Raw genomic sequence first — 18,450 nt, forward strand, 5'->3', positions numbered from 1 at the left:
GTTATGTAGCTTCTAGTCCAGTTAAGACCATAACCAACGAGTATCCCTATCCTACTGACTTACTAAAAGTCAAATAACTCAAAAACCAGTCAATAAAAACATACAAACCAAGGTAGACTCCATTGAAAAAAAACCGCTATATAATTAGGACTGTTTTAATAATTTTAACAGGAATTTTCTGAGGATATGAACTGTCACAGATAAAATATTTTTATACGGCTAAATCTCTGAAATTTAATTTAATATCTAATTTTTTTGCTAATTTGTGGAATTTTCCTATTTTATCTACTTTTGCAGCAAACCCCTATTTTTTAAATATAGGAAAATTATACGAGTTGATTAAAATATTATTGTAGAAGGAATTTATTTACTAGATTGAAATCTTTAGCCCAAGTATCTTAATTATTTTCTAAAAATCATTTGAAACTCCTGTTGTTTATTTGTTAAAGAATATTGGCCTTAGTAATTTTATTTTTCTACCTAAATAGCTTACATAGAGCTTAGCGTTGAAGCTGCCAAGGATATATTTTTATCTTTAGATATTTATAAGATTCAATCTAATTTTACAATGCAAATATAACGTTGTTTTCTTATAAGGTATCTTATAAGTATTCCAGGTACAACTATCCAACTTATTAATCCAGTTGTTATTAGCGTAATTTCTAATCCAGTTGACACCTTAACGAATGAGTATTTCCATTCTAGGTACGCTCACTTTAAGTCAAATATCTCATAAAACGCTGAAAGGAAAAAATACAAATCAAGTTGCACTATTTTGAGAAAAAATTGCTCTACAAATAGTATAAGCAAAAGATTTCAGGCAGGACTGTCCAAGTTATGTGCCTTCTAATGTAGTTAAGAGCTTAACGAACGAGTTTCTTCATCTTACTTACTCTTACTGAAATTCAAATATCTCAAAAACCGTTCAAGGAAAAATACACATCAAATTCCACTATTTTGACAAAAATTGGACTATAAATAGTGTAAAGGATGCAAATTATTCTATGCACAACTATCTGAGTTATGTAGCTTCCAATCCAGTTTAGACCTCAACCTTACCCTCATTTTTATATTTAAATTGCCCTCTTGCAACAACACACCTGGCCGCCATGGCAACATTAGAGAAATATTACCGACGTCCGACACTATAGCTTATCTTTGTACTTCAAAAGGCCCTATTATCCCATCAGAATAATCATTTTATTACACCCTTTGTATTCTTCCGGTGAATTACTTATCTATGATAAAAAAGACTCGGTCGAATGCCTTAGACAAATCTGTATAGACTGCAATCAATCTATTGCCAACCTGTATTACTTGTGCCAACTGATTCTTGTGTAGTTCCTGATTGGCGTTAAAAAAGACTTTTCTTTGCCAGAACTTTGGGAACTTTATTTTTATTTTTTAAACTTATTCTTATATGACCTTGTCTAGGAATATGTAAACAGATCTAAATTATATGTTCCAACTATTAGATATATTATGGTTTATTTGTGGGTTACTTTTTAAATTATAAACTAATTATTCATCTAGTTTCTTTCAGTAAAATGAAAAATCTAACCACTCATCAACTTCTGAAATTACGGAGGGTTCCTGTTTCATTATTGTTAAATAATAAGGTGATTTTATCAGTATACGTTTAAACCTATGCTCAAATAATCAATTTGCGGTTATTTGGAATAATAAAATGACCCATTTCAAAATTAAGCCGAAACCACTACCCTTTAGATTACCTTGTACGTCCGAATCGGCAATCATAGAAAAAATATTGCCATGCTTGACTTAAAAAGTAGAAGTTACTTTGACTGGCATTATAAAATATCCAGTTATTTTCTCTTAATACCCCCAAAAAACCGTTTCAGAAGATTGTATTGGCTTATAGCTATACCCCATATATTCTTAATCTGTCTATCCATTTTTTTAGAAGGGGCAAAATTATGCTTAGGCGGCAGCGGTAATTTCAGTCTGGACATTTTAAATTTAGGTGTTATGTCTTTGCATTGCATGGGAGGTAACAGGTATGAAGTATATTCACTTTCAAAAGTTTTGCACCCTTGTAGACAATAATAGAAAGCAACTTAGTTCAGAAGGCGAGAATTCATCAAAACTGGCAAAAGATAATGTGGTTTACATATGAATCTGAAGCTTACGTCTAAGAGTTTGGAGGAATTGAAGTTGCTCCTTGGGTTTAGTTAGGTTGGGGAGGCATAATCGAAGAAAAACTTCAATAATTCACAGACTTGTCACATATTTTATAGGTGCATATTTTCCGGAAAATGCCATAAATTCTGTAAATACACCCTTGTGGGAAGGGAATTATTCCGCAGGAAACAATAAACAGTTTGTTAATAGGAATTACCAGGCGCCTTCCATGATTCTCCGTCGCGCTAAGACTCTATTAGGTACCTGCTAAAATTAGCAAGCGATCTCACGTTAAGTAATAAAATAATCATAATCTAATCCACGTTCGCATATTATTTTTTATACACTTTGCACACACAAAGTTGCAAATTACAATCTACACAATAAAGTACTGTGTAAAACTATACAATTAAGGGTGCTTGTGCTAAATGGACAAGATCAGCGACAGGGATCCCTGCTGGATGGAATTGAGGAACCACATGTAAGTGCCTTTCCGTTTTTTAGTCACTCCATTTTTTCCATCGAATAAATTCGCAATTCGGCGACAACTGCATTTCGCCGTTTATCTCGATCAGATGAGATGTGAACCGCTTGTGGGAGAGTAGCATCTATTAATTTTTTTGGTTTAATATCCACCTTTTATATTTCCTATACAATAAGCGTCTCCATATTCTCACTATGACTATGATCGCAAAAAGTAGAAATTGGCGAGTACACGATACTGGATAAACATTTTGATGGGCATATTTCTTGTAGAGCCGACGCATTTGTTCTATATGAGATCTAGGGCGCTCTCAACATTCGTCGCCTCATTTCAAACGCATCAACCCAATGACTTAGCTTGTTTATGGTAGTTTGAACCTCCAAGAGCAGAATATCTGGTTCAAATTGGGTGATGCTGTTTTCACTATTCTTAAGACAGTCATTGTGAGCATACAGATGAGGCAATACCGATGGCAGACCACAATCACATGATCAAGCAGCCAATTTTTCGAAAAGTTTGATTTTCTGAAACAAGTCTCTGGTAGTATATTTGTGGGGCAAGGGGCCGTCGGAAGCTGTTAGGCACATAGCCTTTAAAAAACCAATAAGGCTCTCTGGTTTGAAGGACTTAAAGTCGCTCGGTACACTGTAGGTGTTATCCCAGAATTTGCACCTAGCAAGCATGAGTGCTGGGCACTTCTCGATAACGTGGTCGGCAGTTTGGTTTTCCTCCCAACACCACCGGCATTTCGGGTTGTCCGCAATGTCGATGGTGGAGATTTTGCTTCTTTTTAAGTGCAGTATTTTTCTAGTGAGGCAGGCAGTCTCTGATAATATTAGAGTTGAAATGAGATTGTATTTTTCTACATATTTCTTTGATGTAACTAAAATGTGGGTCCATCTATGATTATTTTAGCATAGAGTCTCCCCTTGAGTTTGAAGGATAGCATCTGTAATATATCTTCTGAATGAGTGCCACGCAATATCTGGATTTACGGGAGCTGGTTTCAGTAGTACCCCATCATCTGATATATTTTGTCTAACACTCGTCTCGTAGGTTGCTGTATCAGTATATCAATAACATTGGATAGTGTTTAATGGATGGTTTTCTGACATTTTTGAAAAGGTTTTGTAAATGTGCACATGAAGAGTTGCCGATCGAAGTTGCAACCTGAACCTGATGACGTCTTACATAACATTATGGATGATGTCCAATGACTTTTTATCATAATATAATCAGCTGGTGCCGATATTTATTATCTGGTGATATATAATTATAAAGACGACGAGGGTGTTACGAAGACATGATGTTATTAATTCAAATCCATTCTCTAAACAAAACTGAATTAAACACTCACCTGTAGGATTACGTTTAGTATCAGACTAGCAGTCGTACAGGATGGTCGTGTTTTACGCTAGTGGGAGGCTACGCCGGTACTTAGTTTTGTTTTGATTTTGACCACCACATTGATCACCACATCGACGTGCAATATTCTGCTTATGTCAATGTTTTTAAAATTTTACAATAAGTTCCTGTTTTAGCTAAATTAGACTTGTATTGTCGACATTGACTTTAACTGGAAATTATTGAACTTTAACCGTAGGACGTGCTAGTGTGTTTGTTTTTACGCGTGTTTCTGGTTGTGTTCAAGCTGAAGTTTCTAGGGGATTTTGATGATAGTAGAAGATATCAATGGCTAAATTAGTAATAGATAGATTCAGCTTTTAATGTGCAACAAAAAAGTATAACAACTTCGTTTGTATTGTATGTAATAACCTATTGTATCAAAGCTGTCTGGAAAGAGATTTCAAATCGCATATAAAGTTTGAACAGCAAAAAGTATTGTGCTACAAAAACTGTGACATTTTTGACAATGATCCTGATAAGAAGTTGGAGGTTGCTTTAAAAGAATTGGATAAATTAGAGCAAAATATTTTTGAATCAATCTCATTTATTCGAAAAATTAGAGTCTTTAATGTCACATTTATCAATCTATTGTAATATTGTTGTTCCGGGTAATTTTAACATAGACTTTCTGAATTAGTACAATAATCACACCAAGTCACTGTGCAATCTTTTACGTTCCTTTATTTTGAGCATGCATGTTGATCAACACGCATTACAGGTCATGCATCCTCTCTACTTGATTATGTTTGCTCAAATTTGGGCAGTGGTCATATTATTTGTCACTGTGTAAATGCAGGACCATTTGATCATGAAGCTGTCTCATTTTATATGTCAATGTGTAAAGCCCAAGATCAAACAACATGGCAGACTTTATACTAAAAGATTTTTTACAAAGTTTCAAAAAAATTTCACTTTTCAATTGTTAATAAAAAAATTAAAAGAAACAATCCATGGTATACAACGGGCTTAAAAGTTTCAGGGAAAAATATAAGAGCCTTGCATCACATATGTAAATTTGCCATGGACTACGATTAATTTCAGGTCTATTTCAATAATTACAGGAGAATTTACAGGAACACTATTGCTATTTCTAAAGCTCTGTACTATCGTAGGAGAATTGATGAGTCACCAAATAAATCAAAAGAATTATGGCATATTGTTAACAAGTTTATGGAGAAAAAGCCTCACAACTCTTGAATTGGAATCCAATTTACATGCAGGCGCACTGAACTCTTACTACTATAACGTTGCTTCTGAACTCACCAAGGATGTTTTTAGGAGATATACAACTCAGGGTTATAATAGACATGTAAATGTGGAGGAGAAATTTTCTTTAATCCTACTAATATTTTGAAGGTCAGAGATGTTGTGAGAAAAATTTAAAATAAAGAATCAGCAGGTTGGGATCATATCTCTTTAAGGATACTCTCGGCATAGCCACCCAATGCCCTTCAGGCATTTATAGATTCATTAAATGAATCTCTTACTTCAAATACATTTCCCGATTACCTTAAACTAGCAGTTATTGTTCCGCTGCAGCAGTCCTTCTAATTATTGACCAATAGCTCTCCTGCCTACCATATCTAAAATTGTTGAAAGATTGGTGAAGATGAGAATGATATCGCTAAGCGCGGCACAGTTTGAGTTTCAAGAGTCCAAGAGCACGGGTGATGCTATTTTTGATCTTCTTCAACTTCTTTATAGCATACTTAATTCCGGTGAAGGTGCTGCAGCAATGTTTTGTGACATATCCTTTTGACTATGTGGATTACAGAATACTATTGTGGAAGATAGAGAGATATGGTTTTAGAAGGTCTTCTTTGGGTTGGTTCAGCTCTTATCTATCGGGTCGTGTCCAAAGGCTTAATTTTGATGGGCATTGCTCTGAAAAACTACAGACTACTACAGGAGTTCCCCAAGATTCTGTACTGGGGCCGTTATTATTTTCTTTTTATGTCAATGACCTTCCTTTGCTCCCTATGAAAGGTAGGGTTGCTATGTTGGCAGATGACACCACCATCATTTGGCATGGAAAACACATTGACCAACTGAAAATGTTTCTGGATGCTGATTGGTTATGATTAGGAAATGGTGCAATGCAAATCGATTTTGTTTTAATACGTCAAAAACAAATCTGTTAAATTTCAAATGTTCAATGGATTCTGTCACTATCAATGAGCAACCGATTTCAACCCTACAGTGTTGCAGATTTCGGGATTAACAATTGATTGCAGACTCAAATTTCAGGAAATTAGGAATTTCATGAATTAAAGTTTGCAGTAGGGTGTCATCAGGTTGCTATGCCCTTAGAATAATTTCTAAGTTTTCTGATATCTATTAGTCCTAAGTTTTACTTGCTTAGATTTATTAATGCTTTGTCAATAACTCTATTTGCGACAATAAGGCTACATTTTAAATTTGAATTCACTGATTTTTTTGAATTTGAATTTCACGGTTTGCCTTATATGACCATCCTGTTCTATATTCCAAACCTTGGAGTTGAAATAATCCGTCAAGATAGTGATCTTTCTATTCTAAATGGCTTGGAAAACATCTTCCAGATTCCCATAGAATATTTCAACATCAACTGATGTCGTACCTGTTTGTAGTTTGCCCTTTAAAGACTCAGAATGTTATTTATATAGCCTACCAATTTGGTCGCAAAACATAGAGAACCGCCTCATATAAGACCTTGTTTCAAAATTTAATTTAATATACCCTAAGTGGTTCAAAAGTTAAAGGGGATGGTGATCTATATAACCATTTGCTACCATGCAGTGTTCTATTTTAATTTTAGGGTTATAAGATGGCATTTCATAAGAGATGATATTGGTAAAGTACTGAAGAGGGTTACAAAAATTAATTGCGATTTTTGCATTTTCAAAATTTCTGGAGGCAATTCCGAGAATAAATCAAAAGGCCAAGATAATAAGGAAACAAAGTAAGTATTAGAAATAAATAAATATAATAATTTTATAGGGTAATGTCGAGTAAGAGTAACCATCGTTCTACCGTTAATTTAGTCCTCTAAATGCAGATGGCACTGTAGGCTTATGCCATTTACCGCCGAGCATTACTGTAAATAAAGTTAACCGCCGTGACACGTGTGATTACTGCGGAAACCAAAAAAAGACAAATTTATCATCTCGGATGGCTCACAAACTTTAACGGGAAACAGTATATACTAAACGACATCATCATCATTCCTGACTTTATTAAAAATCATCATCTATCAAGGTATAAATCATCTATCAACTCGAGAATGAAGTTGAATTGAATTGTCGAAGCAGTGGGCTGCCAAGGCAGTTGTACATACAGGTCTCCTGATGGACTCGTCATGCCCCACCGGGGGTTACCGGAGCCCAACGGCCTTAGAGAAACCGATAAGGCTCTCTAGTCTGAAGGACTTAAAGTCACTCGGTACACTGAAAGTGTTACCCAAGTATTTGAACCTGGCGCGCGTGAGTGCTGGGCACTCCCCGACTATATAGTCAACGGTTTCATCCTCCTTACAGCACCGTCGGCATTCCGGGTTGTCCGCAATACCAATAGTATGGAGATGGCTTCTTAAGTGTCAGTGACCGGTTAAAAGACCTGTCACTAGCCAAATTTCGCGTCTTTTTAGGCGTAGTAGATTTTTGGTGAGACAGGCAGAGGGTCCACCTATGTGCGCTTTGGCCTGTCTCATACCAGGGGACTCAGTCCAGCTTCGGTGGGCCCACTTGTCCAGCAGACCCTTCATTGACGCGACCGCAACGCATTTGGCGATACCAAATATGGGTTCCAGCCCCATCGGCACATTCGCGGATCCCAGTCTGGCAAGAAAGTTCGCTTCCTCATTACCTGCATGGCCAGGTATTCAGACGAGCTGGACCCTGCAGCCAACCTGCACCAGTTTTTTTAGGACTTTTATGCACTCCAGTACAAGCTTGAAGCTTACCTTTGCGGCCGTGATAGCCTTAATAGCAGCTCTGCTGTCCGAGCATATTGATACGACGGTATTGCGGTGTCCGCAGCTTTCATTCCGCTCAGGATTTTCTGTCCGCATTTTAATACAGCAAATACTTCAACCTGGAAGACAGTGGCGTGCTCCCTCAGCGAGTATGCCCTACTGGTATGTGGGATCCCACCACGAAGCCCTGATCTAGCTCTGTTATTCATTCTGGAGCACGAATTTTCGCTTTCTCCGTACATGGCCACCAAACGATAGCCCCGTATGTGAGAAGAGGTCTCACAATGCGCGAGATCCAGTGGAGGATTTTAGGAGACAGACCCCAGGTATTGCCGAAAGCCCGCCTGAAGGCCCATAGCACGCAGGTGGCCTTCTTCATTCTGGTGTCTGCATGATCGTACCAGGAGAGTTTAAGATCTAACTTGATTCCCAGAAATCGAACTGTCCTGGAGTAATGCAGCTGCACGCCACCTAGAGATAACATTAGTTATAACAGGGGGCGTGCCAAAGTTACGTCTCCTCGTGAATAGTAGGAGCTCTGCTTTTTTGGGTTTAATCTTGAGACCCTCCGAGAGGCACCATATGTCCACCATACGCAGGGCTCTCATCATAGGGCCCCGCATTGAGACGGCGTCATTCCCCGGGCAAAGGATTACCAGATCATCAGCGTAGGCCTGTGTGTATAGGCCAGCATTGTTTAAAAGATTTATCAGGCTGTCGACCACAAGGCACCACAAGGTAGGGGACAATACTCCTCCCTGTGGGCAGCCCCTAGCCGCCAACGTTTCGACAATCTCGTTGTTGAGCTGGGCAGATACATGACGTTTCGAGAGCATGGCCTTTATCCAGCTAACCAAACAGGGTTCTGAGCCGCGGCTCTCGAGTGCTTGGCAGATTAATGCGAAAGGGATGTTGTCGAACGCCCCTTTAATGTCTAGAAACGCACCCAGGCAGGCCTTGCCACTACCCAGAGCCTGCCACTACCCAGAGCAAACCCTCCACCTTCCACACGAGATGGTGTAGGGCCAAGTCCGTGGATTTGCCCCCTTGATAGTCATATTGGTGCACATGCAGTGGTTTTTTGACCAAGATGCTTTTCTTAAGGTACCGATCAATCAGCCTCTCTATCGCCTTCAGCATAAAGCTGGTAAGGCTGATAGGTCGGTACGATTTGGGATCTGTAAAATTGCTTTTTCCGGGTTTCGGAATGAAGACGACTTTCACTTGACGCCATAACTTTGGGACGTAGCCCTGAGCAAGGGAGGTCCTGAATGGTCTGACTATCTTGCAAGAGGCATGGATATAATCCATCCATGCCTGGATTTAAAGGGGAGGGCTTAAATCCAGGCATGGATGGATTTTTTGGGGGGATTGCCCATTTCACCCTCTCGTAGGTAATTATTCTTCTAGCAGTCTCGAACTCTAAGCGAATCGGAGCTCGAGAGCAGCTAGGAGTATTGCGAGATGAGTTGGAGTCTGGGAAGTGAGTGCGCAGCATGACCTCCAGTGACTCCCGCTCATTGGTAGTAAAGCCTCCATCTGGAAGTGACAGCGACCCCACTTTAGTTCCAGGTTCCTTGGACAGTACTTTGCACAGTCGTGCTGCGGAGGGTGTGTTTTCAACGTCATCGCAGAGCCGCCTCCAGCACTGTCTTTTGGAGTCCCTGAGTGTCTTTTTGTATTGCATTGGAGCTGCGTGGAACGCATCCCAGTCAGTGGCAAGCTTAGTGCGCTCAGCCCTGCGAAGGAGCCAACGCGTAGTGTCACGGTGCTTTTTCGTATTACTGTTCCACCAGGCATTCTTCGGCCGGAAGTGTGTACCTTGCCGGCATGTCCGCAAGACCACCGACTAGTTCCTCTCGAAAGTGGTCCCAGTCAGTGCACCTTGGATTTCTGTAGGCTGGGGTATCGCACCGAGCCTGCTTCTTTAATTGAAAAAGATTGTGCCTGTGGTCCGACATTGTGACCTCAAGGGACACTCTCCATGAGCTGATAAGATTCACAGTATTAAGTGAACAGATAGTAAGGTCAATAATTGATTGACCCCTATTGCAGTAGAAAGTTGGGACACTGGGTTTCTATTTATATTATATATATTGCCTGGGTTGTTGTTGCCTATACTATGCTTTTCTCCTTATTAATCTTCATTCCTTAAACTGCTGAGCAGTTTGCAATGTGTTGCAAAACATCGAATAAGCCTCAATAAGTTATCCCTTACACCATAATGTTGGAGCTTGAGTAAAAGTCTACTATGAGGCATCTTGTTGAAGCCTTTCTCAAAGTCTAGGTAAATAATGTCTGTGGGCTCTTCTTCATCCATTTCATGTCTTCAGTCAATAAGACATATTAATAAATTTGTTATGGTAGATCTTCTAGAAAGAAAGCAATATTGTGTTGGTGGAATAATATAATTTTCCGAAAATCGATAAGAAATAATAACATTTTTGACAACATACTTGAAAGAAAAAGTCAATATTTCCTCCAACTTGATTGTTGAAAATTTTTGCCTGGCAACCGAAAATAACAGTAAGGAATGTCTGTGAATGAATGTTTCAGGAATGCCCGAAGTTTTGAATACTTAGATATATCCACATCATGTCTAATTGCAAGGGTTGCCTTCAGCATTGAATATTACATTGACACTGAATAATTGGCCCATAAAGTTGAAGATTTCATCTTGGAACCAAGCTCCAAGAAGTATGCCATTACAACATTTTCCGAGAAAGAAGTTACATTTTTATTCGTACGGTAGTCCATGAAGCGGTTGTATGCATAGTTATACTTATTTCTAGATTTTACTGGTAACAATTCCAATGATGCAGCATTCACTGCCTCCATGAGTTCTGGGAGGGTTCCAGAAATGGAACAGTCATCATCACTCATCATTTTACACGTTACTTTGGCTTTTTAAAACGTTAAAAAATCAACACTTTGAAAAGACGCCACAAATAAACTTTTCACTCGTCAAGTTTGACAATTTAAAATTATGTACTTCGTTTCCGTAGTTACGAAATAATGTTTCATGGCTTCTTTTATTTAAGGGAAATAGTAATAATTTACCGTAATTTTAATGATTCCCGATTTTCGGAAAAAGTATGTAGACCTCGTAGGAAAAGCCACATTCCCGGACTCCGTATTGCCAATTTTTACGATCGCCCGGGAATGTTAAGCTTTTCCTACTAGCTATACAATATACTATTTCTAATAGGCATAATAATAAGGTGTAAGTTCTTTTACAATAACTTTTTCAATACATTTACCCTGATGACAAGTGAGATTCTGTAAGGCCTGTTAGTTAGTGTGACTTTTATTATATCTTTTTTCGTAAATGAGGGCTATAATTGTTTGTTTCCACATTGTTAAAAATTGCTTGGAGACCGGAACTAGGTCTCCAAGCAATTGGCAAATATCTCAGTTAGGGGTTGGGGAATATTATTAAGTCAACTTTGCAAAAAATATGGTGGAATACGATCGACCCTGGACTAGAATCGTTTTTTAATCTTAATATTGTTTTCTGCACTGCCCCCCGAGTGACTTACGTTTTTGAGTGATTTCTGGTGGTTAGTGGTAAAGATAAAAACTCGTCTTCAGGTTCCTGTGTGTAGATTCTATCTTCTATCTAGATTCTATGTAGACTCAAATCTCTGTCCGAATTCCGCAAATATGTCCCGCGAATTTGGTATTTTCTCCCTTGTTATTGCGTTTTTCACAAAAAAAAACAAACTTTTCAGACATTTTGTGCCCAATTTGCCAAGAAATATATAAAGATCCTATTGCATAACTGACTGGATCCAGTGTCAAACTTAAAAAACTGGTTGCACGAAAACTGTACAGTTGTGGTTTAGGAGAGTATATATGCCACATCTATGTCATCAAATCAAATTACTCTTTTTTCATATGTGTTTCGATACTATTTTTGTTACTCTTAATTAATAATTAGATTTTGGCTGTGATGCTATGAGGTAAAATATTATGGAAAATTGCGTACTTTTACCCGCCATTACCTTACTATTATATATTGTGGCGTTTTAAGCGTTCGTTTCGGTGTGAACTAAGACACTCGATACACAAAAATAGTCAACTTTTTTTTACACTCGTACACACTACTAGAAACATTGGTTTACACTGTATTTATTTCGATTTAAAAGTCACGATAATATTTAGACTTGAACTGGCATCCTAGCATCGAGGGCTCCTTATATATTAGGTCGACCACTGTTTCAAGATATTCGCTAACTTTCTACCTGCGCCCCGAGATGTCGCGCGATGTGCTCGCCGCTTGCACTACCGAGATAATTCTCAAATGCCAAAATACGAGTGGTATACTCGGTATAGTCTTAGAGTACAGTCTATAAATATTAATTTCATATTAATTAACACATGGCGATGGTTTAAAAGCCGAAACATTTTCTGCCCACATGCACTTGGTTTGGTTTCTGCCTATTATTAATATTTTAGGCATCCTATCGAAATTTACAGGAATAAAAAAATTGAGGAAACAAAAATATACTGTCTAATACTGTACGTGGGAGTTATTACATATGTTGGAATAAATTTATCGTCAACTTTTATCTTAAACTATTTGTCATCGCCGGAATATGAGAAATGGAATCCAATTCTTAATAGAACACAACTGTACAGAGATTATGCTTATCCATTATGGTACCCATTTGATACCTCTTTATCCGATGGATATTACTGGATTGGATTTTTTTATCAGCCATATGCCTATTTTTTTCTGGTTTGTGGTTTCTTTTGTGAGTATTCGCATTAACCATAGTAGCATATCGCTGTGCTGTATTTAAGCTTAAATAATGTTTTTTAGCTATTGATACATTGTGCTTAAATACAATTATACATTTAACAGCCCATGTACAAGTTATCGGATTTACTTTAACATTCGTAGACAAAAACATTGATATTAAATTAAAACAATCAGAAGCAATTAAACTGAAAGAGAAACGGATTTTAAAGTGCATTCAAGAATTACAGGAGATTTATACGTGAGTTGAAATAGATTTTTCATTAGAACCTTTTAAATTTATATCTCTTTTTTTGAAGATGTGCCATTGATTTAAATAATATTATTACTATGCATATGTTGGTACAACAGCTGTGTATTGTGGTTATTACTTGCTGTGTTGTATATAGAGTGACATTGGTAAGTATAGTATGTATGTATAGTATAGTCGATGGATCCAAGAGCCCTTAAGCAAATTTTATTTGAAACTCTCTGAAATTAGTCCAAGGGGTCTCAAAAACATTGAGAAACGTGAGCAAATTACAATTCAAGGCAACTGAAGATGAATTGAATGAGCAAAAAATTCACTATTGAATGCCTGGACTACTCGACTACTCTTCTGCGTACTGTCAAATCTCTTTCAGGTAATTAAGGGTAAGCTGAGTGAGTCAAGGACTTACTATTTTGAGACATTTAGAGAAAAATATGACGCAATTGGAATGCCTGGACTAGTCTTCTGGGTATTCTTAATCGTCTACAGGCAATTAACGATGAACTAAGTAAGTAAAGGCTAACTGTCTTAAGTACTTAAAAGAGAAATTAAAGGCATACTCTAAATGCCTGCACTAGACTCTCTATTAAACAATTGAAGGTGATCTGAGCGAGTCATACATTTACTGTTTTGAGACTTTAGAGAATAATCTGACGCAATTGAAATAAACGGAAAGTACTCATAATCCTCAAAATGCTTAAAATTTTAATTTTTGACTACTGATTTAAACTCGAAATTATCGCAGATGGTCATTGGATTTAGAAAAATGAAAATATGATAAACTCGTTTAAAGTATGAGGATACACACCATATTTGTCCGGAGATCGGCTTTCAAAATGTGGGATTTTTTTCTACCAAAACTCGTAGATTAATGAAAAAATCAAAACATAATTAACAGACAATTTGTGGTCAATTTGCCAAGAAATATATGAAGATCCCCTTGTATAACTGACTGGATCAAGTGTAAATACGAAAAACTTGTTGAAGCTATGAGAGTAGAGGCTATATTTGTCGGCAGATTGGCCGTCAAAGTATGGGATTTTTAATTTTTGATTTACCACTGGTCATGAAGTCGGGAAAATGAAGGCAAAGTTCTGTTTTGAGTGCAGCATTAATATACAACATACATTTATAGACAAAGCATCAAGTTAAAGAGAGAACGTCAATGCTTTCCCGATTCCTCACTTGGGTTTGCTGGTGAGAGAGGAAATATAATTAATAAGGGTAGGACGTTAATAACTAAACCAGGAGTAAGAGAAACGTTATCGTTTAGTGTTCAATTTATTAATTTGATTGCAAATTATAGATTGATTCTGAAACCGAAGAACTTTGTTGGCTAGGCCGATATATTCGAACGAACTGTCCTATGTTAACTTTTCGATTTTGTTTGGTTGAACTTACTTTCTGTAGCGTCAATGCCATCTTCCAGATTCCATGCAACAACGAAAATATAAGAGCTTAGAATCTTCCGTAACCGCTTTCCTGTTTTTCTGAAACCAAACGTTCCAAATAAACAACTTAAGATACTCTCCACTCTCAAATTCTGCTCTGAACTTTGGGAATTTTGGAATTGTTATTGATCCATATTGCTATTAATGACATAAAGTGGAAAATGAGAAGAATGAAAAAAAAGTGGCTCCAAAATGTCTATAAAGAAAACAAATGCAAACTTTTTTTCCAAGACTTAAATGACGATGTGTTTTAGAAATATTATAAATAACCTTTTAACCAAGAATTTCATGTTGCTTCAAAAAAAAACGAAATAGCAGCAATTTGCATGTGAAAGAAAGTAAAATGAACAACACAACCGACTGAAGATGTTGCGGCCTAAAGCCGCGAGGGCGCGCCACTAGCGATAATGATTACGGTACTTGTATTTAATTTGCATACGACTATATATAATTTGTACTTTATATGACAAGGAGTATCGTAACGGCTTTTATACTGCGCTGAGAAATGTAACGGAAAACCATTTCATTACTCTCCACAGAAAAAATCATTAGCATGACTAGAAAATCGAAGGCACAGAGCCTCACTCCCCAGCAGGTCTTAAGTCATCAGAGGGTGCCAAGAATCTCCTGGTCAGTTTTGAGGAAGATTGCTACCTGGAACACAAAGTACATTTTAATTTGGTAAAACCGACATTCAATCACTAGAACGGCGTGGTAGTCATACTAATTACACAAGTACAAAAAACGGTAAAAACTTCTAAGGCCCATACGCCAGAGAGAATAGTCAGAAACCAAAGAGACTTTCTATGATAGTACTATATCATCCAAAGCTTATCCTGGTGCAGACATCAATTCCGATCATAAACCGCGTGTTACAAAGATTCAGTTAAAAAAAAGTGTACAGTAAAAGGAAACTGCCTTAATCCAGATCTCACGGAGTTAAACAACCCGAAAACAATATTTGAGGTCAGAAATGAACTAAACGGTAGACTTGCAGAAAAATATATTGGAGAATTCCAGGGACTATTTGGACCAATATCAAGGAAGTTTGAATAAACAAAATTCTCAAATCGTAAACGATATTAAAATAAAAACAGGAGTTTGGATGATTGATGACATTTTTAATTCAATGGAAGAGAGATGCTTGAACAAAAGTCAACCGGAACACACCCAGATAAACCGTAAAATAAAAAGCAAAATTTAATGGCCAAAGAAAATTGGCTTAACGAGCATATCGCGAAATCGAAGATCTAGAGACTGTATATGACACTTTTTGCACAAGAAAATTAAAGAGGCTGTATACAAAATTCGTCAAACTGGCGTTCTCTTTAACTCTGATGATCTTGACGTTAACGACAAAGTAAAACAGTGGTGTAACTATATTAAGAACCTTTTCCATTATAAAATACCGGACACTCCTGAACAATATACACGCAAAGGGCTAGATATAACTAAGGAAGATGTGCAATATTGCAATCTCGTCAAAAAATAGAAAAGCTGCAGGTTCAGATAAAATTTACTCGGAAATCGGTAAAATCTTAAAGAACGGGAAGCCGCTAAGCGTGATAGTAAATCTCTTTAACATGATCTAGCGGTAGAACGTGATTCCTTCCGATTGGCTCAAATCAACATCTATAATGCTTCCAAAGAAGAACACAGCAAAAAGATGTAGCAATTATCGGCTTGATGAGTCGCTTTTTAAGATTTTTCTAGATCATCCACGAGAAATATATGAAAAAGGCGAGTTCTTTATAGGCAAATCTGAGTTTGGTTTTCGTAACGAGTTAGGAACGAGGTGTTGGTTTAGAGGTGTAAGGACGTCCCTGTTCCTATTTATACCTGCTCCATAGACCACGAAAAAGATAGAGTGCAATTTGAAAAGCTTATGGATATCCTTAGAAACTTAGGCCTAGACGATAGAGAACCCAAAATCAATCAAAGCAAATCTTCACTAGAACCAAACTGCACAAATAAGGGGAAATCAACAGATGTCAGGCGAAGTTTAAATCAAAAGTACCCTGAAGAAATTTCCATGAATGGCGTAAACATAAATAACCTTAGGTACGCTGACGACACCGTCATAATCGCGAACTCATTGGGATCTTCAGATCTTTCTTGACCATATGTGACAACTAATAGCGCAGAATTTGAATTAAATTTAAACATCAAAAAACAAAATGGATGGTCACTAGTATTACAATATTAAGAATAAGGTTGGAGGAAGTATTTTACAGTAAACCAACAATCCATGGTTGGAACCTTTGGTGTGATACTCAAATCACGAGACAATTTTACCACTAATCAAAGCAAAGGCTTTGATGAAAATGAAATCATTTGACTCTCAACACTTAGCATCTTCGGGAGAAGATTAAAACCAGTTTTAATGTTTTAACATCGTTAGCGAAACACGTGTCTAGAGTAAAATAAAGAGTTTTAGTTAGTGATAAAACTGTCTCGTGATTTGAGTAAACCAACAAATTGAACGTGTTCAGTAATAAATATTTTGGATATTAGGTCAACGAAAACTGGGATTCTATGCAGGAGGTCCGTGCTCGTATTGAACAAACCATAGCATCTCCGTTCGAACTCGGGTACTACGTTGTTACGTCTTCGGTATTCTCTATTATGGAATTGAGGGATGGAAGCTTTCAAATATTTTAATATTAACTTTTGACGTATCGATGGTTGTTGAAAATATCCTGGTTGGACAGAGTACGAATTGGGGATGTGCTTGCGAGACTATTATATGGACTTCTTAAATTAATACTAGAATATAAAATCGAATATAGAAGAGGACCCGGGTATCGAAAAATACCGTAATTCAAGAATTTGCAACAATGTTATGATGATACTACAACCAATTCCTTTGAAAAACCGTCGACAGAGTACTGATAGCGCTAATGATTGCCAACATTCGTAAAGAATAAGGCACTTAAAGAAAGAAGATACTTTTTTTTCTGAAGTTTAATTCATTTTAGGTATCTGCGATAACTGAGCTGGGCATCCTTGTATCAATAACAGCCGCAGTTGTTGGAGAAACCTTTATAGTTAGTTGGTTTTATCAAAATTTTACTTTAGAGGTAATTATTTTTTAAAAAAGGCTATTTTTAAATTTTAACTTATTTAGCTGGATAAAAAATGTTTTTAAGATCTGCATTGATGATATTGTCCAACAAAATCTAAAGCTGGTGCTTTAAAAAATATTTTTTTTTTAGCTTTTTGAGTTACTAGATAAAGTATATAACTTGGATTGGGTGGAGTATCCGCCAGAACTAAGAAAAGTGTTACTTTTTTTAATGCAACGACTTCAAAAACCGTTTTATTTTACAATGGGCCATTGGCAGCCCCTGAATAATGATATATGCATAGCGGTAATAATAAATAATCCTTTCCTCTTCATTACTGCAAGTAATGTTCTTTTTAGACCATCAAGACGTCCTATTCATTTTACACATTGCTAACTCAGCTTTAAATGACTATAGAGCAATCACAAAGAAGCAAGCACTATATACACGATATGAAATTAGAAATACATGCATTTATTAAAAATTAAATTACACAATTTTATTTATACTTGCATGCTTAATTACCTTGAAATAAATCATTCATAATACTAATATATTGACTATTATTTCTTTAACAAAATTTCGTATCATGGTAATAATATTACAGTTAAACTTAACTCCGTCAAAGTCACCAAATAACTTAGCATTTTAAATAATTATGTAATTTTTGTATGAGTCAGGCGTAACAAACTGTTAAATTAGTTATTTATGTAACAAGTGTGTAAAATGATTCCTTTTATATAAATTTTATATTTTTAGGAAATTTGTTTTTCCTTGAATAAAAAAAGGAGATTTTACACTCGTGTAACATACTTTTTTTCTACTACCCAAGAAAGCATAAAAAAAAATTAAAAATACCCAATTACTATTGTCTATTGCAGGCATAACATTATTTTGCATTTTCCCATTCACCAATTTTCTATGACTTCCAGGCATT

The 18,450-nt window shown here is 36.7% G+C and overlaps 1 protein-coding gene across 1 annotated transcript; it reads left to right on the plus strand.

Moving 5' to 3' along the window:
• The first annotated feature begins 1,580 nt into the window (after positions 1-1,580).
• LOC126738324 (odorant receptor 2a-like) lies at positions 1,581-18,059 on the plus strand. The gene is made up of 8 exons (XM_050443594.1): positions 1,581-2,018; positions 6,831-6,974; positions 12,444-12,742; positions 12,811-12,988; positions 13,047-13,146; positions 17,427-17,528; positions 17,664-17,819; positions 17,873-18,059. The coding sequence occupies exons 1-8, from the start codon at positions 1,774-1,776 to the stop codon at positions 17,918-17,920; spliced, it is 1,272 nt and encodes a 423-aa protein (XP_050299551.1). The 5' UTR covers positions 1,581-1,773; the 3' UTR covers positions 17,921-18,059.
• Positions 18,060-18,450: the final 391 nt, after the last annotated feature.

The sequence above is a fragment of the Anthonomus grandis genome, chromosome 7 (assembly GCF_022605725.1).
Source record: "Anthonomus grandis grandis chromosome 7, icAntGran1.3, whole genome shotgun sequence".
Classification (NCBI taxonomy): domain Eukaryota; kingdom Metazoa; phylum Arthropoda; class Insecta; order Coleoptera; family Curculionidae; genus Anthonomus; species Anthonomus grandis.

What these genes read in the sequence shown, in the direction of transcription:
- LOC126738324 (XM_050443594.1), top strand. Translation starts at nt 1,774, where the DNA reads ATGCTTGACTTAAAAAGTAGAAGTTACTTTGACTGGCATTATAAAATA. An exon ending in GAATTACAGGAGATTTATAC is followed by an intron (nt 12,989 to 13,046) that starts GTGAGTTGAAAT and finishes CTTTTTTTGAAG; the next exon opens with ATGTGCCATTGATTTAAATA. An exon ending in ATCAAAATTTTACTTTAGAG is followed by an intron (nt 17,529 to 17,663) that starts GTAATTATTTTT and finishes TTTTTTTTTTAG; the next exon opens with CTTTTTGAGTTACTAGATAA.